General features: G+C 33.8%; 1 protein-coding gene across 2 annotated transcripts; it reads left to right on the top strand.

The window, feature by feature from the left end:
• The first annotated feature begins 6357 nt into the window (after positions 1 to 6357).
• Positions 6358 to 11390, top strand: LOC142621157 (protein IQ-DOMAIN 21). 2 transcript variants are annotated; one of them, XM_075794471.1, is made up of 5 exons: positions 6358 to 6515; positions 7048 to 7149; positions 8627 to 8917; positions 9877 to 10218; positions 10371 to 11390. In XM_075794471.1, exons 2-5 carry the CDS (start codon positions 7069 to 7071, stop codon positions 11016 to 11018), a joined length of 1362 nt encoding a protein of 453 aa, XP_075650586.1. In that variant the 5' UTR covers positions 6358 to 6515; positions 7048 to 7068; the 3' UTR covers positions 11019 to 11390. The 2 variants fall into 2 exon arrangements, with proteins under 2 accessions (XP_075650586.1, XP_075650587.1); XM_075794472.1 differs by having other exon boundaries at positions 6360 to 6546.
• The last annotated feature ends 117 nt before the right edge of the window (positions 11391 to 11507 follow it).

Below are 11507 nucleotides of genomic sequence, written 5' to 3'. Positions count from 1 at the left end.
GAGATCTCTCATTTTAGGTAGCTGACCCAAAAATCATAATCTCTTTTCCTTCTTTGCTAATAATAAAGGTTAGATCATAGATAGATGGGGTGGTCACATGTGTTGCTTATGATCCACTTGTTAAAGGACTTTTTTTTTTTTTTTGAAGCCACTTGTTAAAGGACTTTGATTCCTGATCTGGAGTTTTTGCATCAAAAAGGTTAAAGTGAATATGTCCTTGTCTTTATAAGGCGTCCCGGTCATTTAACAAGTCATAGCTTTTCTATCAATACATTTAAAAACAAAAGGGGGGGAAAAAAAACAACAACAACAATAAAAAAAAAGGAAGATTTTTTTAGCCCTTCACGAGAGTACTTATTATTATTATTATTATTATTATTATTATATTTATTTATTTGCTAAAGGTAAAGTCAAATTAATAACTTAATAGTATCATCATCATTGTTGTCCTAGCAAATTCTTCCGTGATCACAAATTCAAAGTGATATATAAGTGTCTATATTCAACAATAAACTATTTTATTTATTGAATAAATCAATGACAAATTTTGACTCCATATTAATTTTGAACTTCTTTTTTTTAACTTATCATAATTCATTTAAAAAAGGTTATATGACTACAACTATGCATAAACGGTCTCTTCAAACATTATATAATGAATTGGAAAAATATAACTCCAAATAGATTGGGAACCAAAATTTTTCCATAAATCAATCGAATAATATGAACCAAATTTTGGTATTCTTTAGCAATGATGGATAGTTTTATCAATGATAAACTCTAAAGCATTTGATACTTGAATTTATTACCTTTTTTTTTTTGGGGGGGGGGGGGGGTTGGAAGGGGAAGGTTGTTAAACCAAAACCAAGGCAAAACAATAGAAAACTAAATTAGAGAAGCTCGTTTGGTACATGTGTTTAAAAACTAAAAATTGTTGTTTGAAAACATTTGTGGAAATACGTGTGGGTGAAAAAGTGTGTGAAAATGCATGAAATGTTGTTTAAAAACTGAAAATGGTTGTTTGAAAGCACCAACCAAACACCCCCTTAAAATGACAACTTCATGGATCTCCCTGTCTCATCTCAACATCATGCCGACGAGCTCAGTTCAGGTGCAATCATTTATGGATTTATTACGTCACAATTACCTTACATCGTATTTAATGTGATTGCAAAATGTTCATTTACAAGTAATCTAGTCGCCTAGTTGTACCCTACGCATTGGCATGTTAGAGTGATAGGTGTAATATCAACTCAAAGCGTGAGATTGGTGGGATATGTTCGAGCGGGAAAAAACGGACAATCAACACCTCTTAATAGCCTTCCTAATATCGTAGAGCAGTATGATTTTTGAAACCCAAACAATAGTACTTTTACTCTATTAAATTAAACCTTTATTAGTAATTATGCAGATTAAAACTGACTGATTTCAAGGGTCGTTACCTTTAATTTCCACTTCAAAGGATTCCACCTCCCACAATTGTCGTTAATTTGTTGAGCTAAACCTAACCTAATTTTATCGATAGTGTTACCGATGAACCCCTTAGGAATAATCGATTTCACAAAGATTTTCATTAATATTCATACAGACTAGGGGGCACCCCCACCAATAAATGTGTGTGTATGCATGGGGCTTACAATAAAGCCTAACACGAATACACCACACCTATCCAATAAAACAAAAAACCTTAACACAATAACATAAATACTTTGAAAGGGGCATTTCACCAAACCAAATTAAACCCATCAAAGGGAGGCACACAACTAAGACTCATCTCCTTCCTAATGCTTTCTTTTATCTTGCTTCAGTTTCCCTTTAAATGCAAGCAATAGACATAATCTACCTTGGCTAAACCTTTTCTTCTCTTTTCTTTTTTAATGCTCAACCGTATGTAGAGGGTAATTGGGTCTGCAAAATGTGGGTGAAATAAAGCTTCACAGCTCATCAAGCAAGCAATGCATTTACTAATTTGATGGGAGGTAATGGAACAGTATTCAATTTGAGTCCTTTAATTTGATATAGGCTTATCCTCTAGACTAAAGAAAATTGAAATAGAATGACAATGAAGTCAATAACCATGAAGAAAAAAGGGTGATAATTTGAGATGTTTGTCTGTACACTAGACTCTACAGTTCTCTCTAGCATGTGAAATGTTTATGCTGTGTCAAATGGGTGAGATGCATGTGTAAGCTTAAGAGGCTTATTTTGAGTGGGTGGTGACAGGTTTTGATGATTTGAGCATGGAATAGACAATGAGTAATGACATGCAGGTATTTCCCATTGCCACCAAACAGGCTCCATATATAGAAACAGACAAGAGTCACAAGAACAACGCAATTTTGAATTTACAAATTAATAATATTTTAGTTTTTTAAAAAATAATTCAATTATTATAATGGGGAGGGATGATTTAAACGCTGAAGTGTTGGAAACACTAGAAATATCAGTTGGGTTATAAGACTTTTGACTACAAATCAATAAATTTAGAAACATATTTTTCACAAATTTTTTTCATAATTGATGAGTCTCAAATTTCAATGAAAATAGTATGTTGTAAATTAGTGCTAATAAAAATGGCATCAATGATAGATTTACGTGTGAAAGTGATATATATATATATATATATATATATATAACTTGCAATATCAGCGGTTGTAAAAAGATTGTAAGAAATTTTGTCCTCATAACATTTATCTTTACAAATACGAAATATTCCCCAACTTAAAAAAAAAAAGAAAAAAAAGAAACAAATATCCCCCAACTTGAACATAAGCTCAAATACCAAACGCCAAAAGGAAAAAGGCAAAACCATGAATGGAAAAGGCTCTCACGTGCAGCCTTTATAGTTTCTTATTTTCCTTTTCTGAGTTCATGAGCATTTCCTACCATCAGATTATTACACCATCTCTCATTTAAGTCATTATGCATCTCCAACTTGCATTGAAAATAGCTTTTCACGTGTCATTGATTTTTTCAGCCTTGAATTCTTTGATTATGTTTAATATTTATTTTTATAGATAATTATAATATGCAGATAACCCTGTAGTTCAAATTCTTCCCTCTCATAAATTTCAAGCACTTTTTATATGAGAATGTGTCAATTCAACTACAAGACCCTTAACATTATGTTTAACATTATTGTTAAGTTTAAGACGACCGCATGGTAAAATTCAAGTATTTTTAGGATTCAATTTATGTTTAATATCATTCAATTTATTTTGTGCTAGTATACTTGAACAAGATAATGAAAATGCTATCACCATTGCCTTAATTCAGTAAACAAAGGAATTCTTATTGCAAAGCTCTCTTTTGTCGTACAGTGTTTTTTTTTTAATAATAATAATAATAATAAGAATAAGAAAAGGTAGTGATACAAGTGTAATTTTGCATTAAGTAGGTGTGGTGCAACCATAAGGTGATAATTACTACTTTGATGGTGAGGTTGATCAAAATGTGGGACCAGTGGAACACACAAAAAGACGGGCCAACATGCACACTTTTGAATTTGTTTTGTGAAGCAAACACGTGAAGCAACATTAATTCTCTTCGCTAAAACATTTGTTAATTAAATTATACTTCATGTTAGGAGGGTGGCATGAGATAGAGATGATTAGATGAAGAGATATCTAAACTATAATCTTGTTATTAATAAATCGGTATACGAAAAGCAATTCACTGTCATTAAAACTACACTCATTAATGGAAAAAAATATATATGGATTTGACAAAATGTGAAGCTTAGATTCAAATCTATCATTCATTTTAATGCAAAGCTCAACAAATTGTCGCCTTATATGATATTTTTAATATAGATATTTTTGGGTTGGAATCGTAGACTACCGTGCACCCTTAATGCGGTGATTATTCCACAAGTATTAGTGTTTGTAGGATGTGGGGGCAAGGGCTGGGGTTCAAATCTCTAGAAGAGAATTTCACACATATATACACTTAGATTAGATTAGAGTAAAAATTTTATTTTGTATCAAAAAAATCAAATTAAGAATAGAAAAATAAAGAAATTGTGAGTAAATTTTTTATTTGAATTTATTGCATTGGAGCTTAGTATTTAGGGATGGCAATTTTTTCCGGCCTGCTTAACCCGTCCCTCCCCGCTTCACCCCGCGTGGGTTTTTCCCACCCCGCAAAGGTAGTGGGGTGGAGATGGGGGCAAGATTTTAGCCCCATATCACTGGGCGGGACAGGGATGGGTTCAGACTGGGCGGGACAGGGATGGGTTCAGACTTTTTAGACTCACCCCGCCCCACCCCTCCCCATCCCCACCCCGCCCCGCCCTTCCCCGTGTTGTTAAGAGATTATAATTGTAAATTTTTCATACCCTAAAACCCTACTATTTAAACAAATATATCAATATTAGCTTATTTGATTTTATTTAATGTGGTTCTCTGCCTTTATTTTGTTGTGTTATATTATGAGTTTTTTTTTTTTTTTGGTGGTGATTGTCTTGTTAAACACTTGGATATATTATTCAATTTTTTTTCTAAAAATTGATTTGATTTGATGGGATAAATTTAGTTGTAATTTCAAGTATATTTTTTTAATGAAATAGGTTTCATTAAAAAAAAATTGTATTAGTTATAAGGAAAATTAACAAAAAGTAAAGTTTTACGGAGTGAGGCGGGGCTTCCCAGGGCCCCAAAGGGTGGGGATGGGGTGAGAAAGTTTTTCCCCCCATGCGGGGCGGGACGGAGATGGGACAAGATAAAACCATGCAGAGCAGGGACAAAGACCCCATCCTTTGGCCCCGCCTCGCCCCATTGCCATCCCTAATAGTATTTATTTTCCAAATCTCTTAAAGCTTCTCTCATATTAGTTTGTAGTCATAAATGAGATTTTGAATCACTGCGCACCCTTAGAGTGATAATCATTTTACAAGTACAAGCACTTGTGAGGTGTGTGGGGGGGGGAAATGTATGAAGTTCAAGTTTTCAGGAGGGAATTTCACACATCTATACTTAAATTAAACTAGAGTATGATTTCTATCTAAGATTAAAAATATACAAGATTTGGGAAATTAAAGGGACAACCAATGATAAAAAAAAAAAAAAAAAATCATATTTTATATTTAAAACTAGTAGAAATTTTGAATTTAACAATTGCTTATAGTTTTGACAAGTATATATGGTATGGGACCATCAACATGACATTCTTGTGATTGTTCATGCTTACATTTCTTTGGTCACATACCCTCTTTTTTTTCTTTTTTTTTGATGGGAGTCACATACACTCTTTTCCTTTTTTTTTTTTTGTGGGGCAAGTCACACCTTCGTGAAAGAACACTTTAATTATGTTATTATGTTACATAACTAATAGAGTTATTATAGAGAATAAGCATTCAAATTTCAAACCTTACACCTCATTATTATCTAATAGCCACTAATTAACTTTATAATCATAAACATTATTACTCCTAAAGATTCAAAAGTTTATATTAATATTTTCCTCAGCATTCAATTTGTAATTAAATATTGACTAGTCCAACGGCCCATTAATTCCCCTAGTGAGAAAAACCATTTTCAAACCCCCTTGAAAAAGTGGCTCTATTTTTAATTGATTATGCCTTAAATAGATATATTTTTTGTGTTATGTAAAAAAAAGATGTAATGCTAATAGGTGCCTTTAAGGTGATAGTTAACAATCCAATTTAGGAAAATTTTGACACCATATTTATGAGAAGTAGAAAAAACTGTTAAAACATTAATTACATTTTTATTCTTTTCCCATAATTTTTTTTAAATAGATTATTAACCGTTCCTTAGTATTTCCCATATAAAAAAAAGTAGTTTTAGGACTATAAATTATTCCACAACCTTTTTATCAAAACTCTGACGTAACAAACTATGAGTGATTAACTATCACACATGGGTGGGTTCCGATTAGCTCAACTAGTAAAGTCTCTAATGGTTGTATAAAAAATTTAGAGTTCAATCTCTACCTACACTAAAAACTGATTGGTGTCTTGGCCTGATGATAAAGAGCCATCATCAAAAGCGGACGCCATAAATTAAAATTCTCTAAAAAAAAAAACTATTACACATGAACTCAACATTTTTCTTTACCAATCACACTCTACCATGCCAAAATTGTGGCAAGAAGTGCTGAAAAATTTTGTGGTCTTAAACTACAAAAGTTCAATTTTTCCACATAGTAGAGAGGAATAGGTGTAGACGTAGGAATTTACAGCCCAACCGAAAAGAAAACCAGTAAATTGTTTTCTTAAGAAGAAAGGGTTATAGGTGACGTGTCATAAATGTATTGGACCAAGAGCCAACTGTATTAAGTATTACGAGGTAGCGCCCCCGTGAATTTGATAAATACCAACCGCAAACTCGCGGGCTTGCAGTTAATACCATACTCTAAAGTCTCACACACCTTGTTCTTCTCTCTTTCTGTCTATATCTCAGCTCTATACTTTGTTGCTAGCTAAGAATTGAAGAAGCTTTCATAAGATGCATGTAAAATGAAAAGAAGAAGATGGGAAACTAAGCTCAAGCCAGGTGATCATCCAAATTTTCATACTAAACTCAGGTTTGGTTACCATTTCATGGGCCTAAATCCATTCATTCATGCATATATTACATATATACGCATGTGGGTGTTTCAGTGTTGTGTGTTTGTATGTGTGTGTATGTAATCAAATCCTTAACTTGCTATACTTGAGGGTGAAGATGACCATATACTTGAGGTTGTGTACATTTTGATTTATTTAGATGGCTAAGATTGTAAAGATAATATCTTTTCATGGGCTATATATATATATATATATGTGTGTGTGTGTGTGTGTGTGTGTGTGTGTTGTTTTTATTTCTTGTTTTAGATCTCTAGGATTTTGTACATGGGCTTGATTCTGTGTTTTCATATACTATTTGGATTATGTTTAATTTGCCTTTTGCTTTTTGATTTATGATCCTTGTAGCTAAAAGCTATGTTAATGGTGTTTTTTTTTTCTTGTTTTCTTGGATGGCTGAATGAACTGTGTAAATTCCACTTTCTGACATGGCTATTTTGTTAATATATGACTGTGATAAGAAACCAATCTTTTGGCCGGAGATGGGAAAGAAAGGAAGCAGCTGGTTCTCATCGGTGAAGAAAGTTTTCAAACAATCTCCTAAGGAAGTGCAGGACAAAAAGGTAATTTTGTCAGTCATTGACAATTATTTGAGTGGTCCTTTTTTCAGTGATTTTTATTGTTTACTTTTTTTCCAATTTTTCTTTTTCTTATTAAGTTTGATTTTTATGGTACACCTAGATTAAAGTTAATAGTTCATCATACACATGATCCAAAAATGATGGCACCACAATCATTCATTTTTAACCTCATATTTAATTGACAGTAATTGCCTAGCATTTAACGCTAGCTAGGTAACAGCTATATAAATGAGAGTAATCAAGGATTTAAGGCAATTTAATAAGTGATAATTATGCTTTCATAAAATTTTAAATTTTTTTATAATTTAAATTTGTTGATGCGTACTGGGTTTCCTAATGAATAAATGAAATGATTACTCCATGATAACAACATGTCTGAATTTTTCTTCTCTTTTGATTTGCAACAAAGAAATACAATGATTAGATCAAATCAAAACAAATAAAGCTTTCCTATTAAGAAACATTAATGTGAGAGAGACATGAAAGCAACCAAACCATCCAATGGGATTGGTTTGATTTATAAATGGATTTGACCATTAAACAATATAAAAATTCACATGAATTTGAATAACAATTAGCTAGTTTTCTCTAAAATTCTTTGTTGATGGATGAAGTTTGCCTAATCTGATCATCATGACCATTCTTATGGTGAGCAGTTCTATGGTTCTATTATTTTTGGCTTGGGGAGTGACATGATATAGTTGCATATGGTCCCCTAACAGCATAACCAAATAATGTTACAAGGCTTATGACATATAATTATCATGCCACCTATGCTGTCACATCATCCATCTTCATCAACATGTGCTTGCTACCTTAGATCCCTATGTTGCCAAACACCCAATTGATTCTTGTCTCTTTTTCTTTCCCTATGTTGCCAAACACCCAATTGATTCTTGTCTCTTTTTCTTTTTGGTTAAGCTTAGGGAGAAGAGTATCACAACTCTCAAGTCAATATTGCTCCTTTTTCTTCAGACTCAAAAATGAGGGTTAAAACTTTAGAGTGTTTGGACCCTTTGCTTCTCTTCTTATCAAAATGTATTACATGTTAAATAAGATTGAAAACTTAGGTTACTTATATTTGTCCATCTTAAATTATGAGTGATTTACAATATTCATGCTAAATCATAAATTTTTTTACAATTAACATCTTAATTCAAGATAAATTTGTAATGTGCACCCTAACATTTAAAAATCAATGTAACAATTAATAAATTAGTGAGCTAATTGGGAGTGACATTGCAAATTAGTAACAATTCATCTAGTAATTTTGACATATCAGTATACCCCACTACACAACCATCCTATACTAAGTTATTAACTTTGACACTAATTTTGCATGGTCATTACTAGTGGACATTGCAAATTAATCTCAAATCACTTTTAGATGAATGATAATTGCTACTTGCTATCTCTTCACTTCTAGGTGTTAATGCTAAGCAATTACATAATTTTGCAGAAGGACAATGGGGAGAAATGGCAACATGATGCTCCAGAGGTTGTTTCATTTGAACATTTCCCCACAGAAAGTTCAGCGGACATCACAAATGATGAGAGCACTGCATCAAGTCCTGTGAATGAAGATAGAAACCATGCTATTGCTGTTGCAGTGGCAACTGCTGCAGCCGCAGAAGCTGCTGTTGCAGCTGCTCAAGCCGCGGCCAAAGTTGTTCGATTGGCTGGTTATGGACGCCACTCTAAGGAAGAAAGGGCTGCAACCCTCATTCAAGCATACTATAGGGGTTACCTGGTAAGATTTTTTTTTTGCTCTCACATACTGAAAGTGATTTGAACTTTCTGCTTCTTAGGTTTCAAGATGAAGCCTTATAAATGTCAAGCCTAAATTGCATGTTTGTTTCTTGAATTTGGAACATGGTTGATTTTAATCACTCAATTTTCAAAAGTGTAACAATTTAGTCATGGCGTCAACTTTCTATCAAAATTTGTATGTATCCAAATCAACTTACTGTTAGGCATGTTAGTAAATTTTGGATGGAAAATTGACAGGAAGACTAAATTATTATACTTTTGAAATTTGGACCAGAATCATGCATGCCCCAAATTTGAGGACAGAAACTACTATTTACCCAAGTCAACTTATATGGTTGATATGGGTTTTCTAAGTCATATAAACCAATTTATTTAAACTTAAGAAAGCCTCAATGAGTCAATAGCCATTGCCTATTGGACAGGTAAGGATTATAATTTATTAGGTATACAATAAGGACTATAAATTATTTATACCCAAAAGAAGGACTATAAATTATAGGCATAAAATTGAAATATTTGCAGTCATAGTACTTTCATTAAAAAAAAAAATTTGCAGTTGTAGTACAAAGATTGTTCAGAAATGAACGACAGGCAATGAGCAATGGCTTTTATTGAAGGTGATGAATGAAAAGTAGAGGACATTCATTGTTTGGCCCATTGCTCCTTAACTTCTTGCAGGTCCCAACTCAGGTCTACCAGGCATCTTATTTAGGTCCACATTCCAATTAATACTGAATTAGATATTGACTCTGTGGAGCCTGGTTGCACCAAGTCTAGCGGTCGTAATCAATGCTAAGGGGTGTTATACAGTGTGTTTGAATGCACCACTTTTTCTTTGGTACATCATTGTCATCACAATATTGCAATATGCTATGCTATCATTGAAAACTTTGCCAAAATTTTACTATTTTACTAACTATTGTGTGCTTTATTGTTTAGGCTAGAAGGGCTTTGCGAGCTTTGAAGGGATTAGTGAGGCTGCAAGCACTAGTGAGGGGTCATAATGTACGCAAGCAAGCACAAATGACAATGCGTTGCATGCAAGCATTGGTACGGGTACAAGCAAGAGTACGAGCACGCCGACTCCAATTGGCTCATGATAAGCTTCAAAAGAAAGTAGAAGAGGTTGATCAAAAGCCCAAGAGCCCTCTTAAAAGCAATGATATTGGAGCTTGGGATAATAGGCGTCAGAGTTCTGAGAGAATCAAGGAAAATGCTTCAAGGAGACATGATGCTGTGATGAAAAGGGAGAGAGCTCTTGCTTATGCTTTTAGCTACCAGGTTAGTGTGAGACACTATTACATCTCTTGTTTATTTGAATAGCTTTTGATTATCATTTTGTCTAATGAAAAACAAGATGTGTACCTAACTAAAACATGTTCCTATTAAGTTCCAATGACATTGTCCTAACTATACTTTTTTCAATGCAATAGCAAGAGCAACAACACTTTCAACCAGATCTCAACAATAATAAAATTGGGCCACATGTTGATGAGCGTGAAAAGGCCCAATGGGGATGGAATTGGCTTGAGCGTTGGATGTCGTCGCAACCACATCATGCCCGTCAAATGGGCCACAAAGAAAACTCTTACATGACACTTCCTACCACCACCGCCACCACCAACACCAACACCGATGAAATGTCCGAGAAAACAGTAGAAATGGATATCATTGGGCACTCGGGCTTGAGTAACATTAACATGGGCCTAGTAAATCAGGACTCAATTGAATCAAGCCCATACCCAACTAAGCAAAGACAAATGGGCTCAAATGATGGACCTAGCTACATGGCCCCAACTCAGTCTGCAAAGGCCAAGGCGAGGGGTCAAGGCACAGTCAAACAGCGTGGGCCATATGGGCCTCAATGGAACCCATCAACAAGGAGAGGCTTGGCTGTTGAGTCAGGTTGTGATTCCTCAAGCTCAGGTGGAGGAACAACCTTTCATGCCCCAAGGAGCCCAAGCCCAAAGAGCAATGGGGCCCGATTAAATTCTAGACGGGCCTCAAGCTGTAGTCCAAATCCTAATGGCATGGATGATTGGCCACTAGGTGGTCCTGCTTGGAGACATGATTTTGGTTGATGCTTCTCACATCCCAAAAAATCCACACAAAAAAAAAAATACAGATTTTGGTTGATGATGTTGAATATTTATTACATATAATGTGGGGTAAGAACTTATTTTGTGAATATGTTGTCAATGATTTTTACTTATTTATCTGAATGATGCTATAAACAATATTCCTTCAGGGCTATGTGATAACATATATTTTGTAACTCTTTGTATATGTGTTTCAAATTGGGATCCATCGATTTATGTATGAGAAGAATGTTATGTATGAGAAGGGATTCTTTCTCTAGCTAATTCAAGAGATGTGATAGGATTTTGCTACACTGTGATAGGTGAAGAATTAATGAATTTGTATTGAAACAAAAAAATATTATCATTGGGATATTGAAATTTGTCTAGCACTACTATGAATAGTAAAGCATTGGTAATTATTTGTATCATGTTTGCATGTGTTAAAGGTACATTTTAATTTTAGTAATGCATCAATGAAAAAAAGAAAGT

This window comes from Castanea sativa, chromosome 12 (assembly GCF_040712315.1).
Source record: "Castanea sativa cultivar Marrone di Chiusa Pesio chromosome 12, ASM4071231v1".
Lineage (NCBI taxonomy): Eukaryota > Viridiplantae > Streptophyta > Magnoliopsida > Fagales > Fagaceae > Castanea > Castanea sativa.
This window is presented reverse-complemented; position numbering and strand designations above follow the sequence as displayed.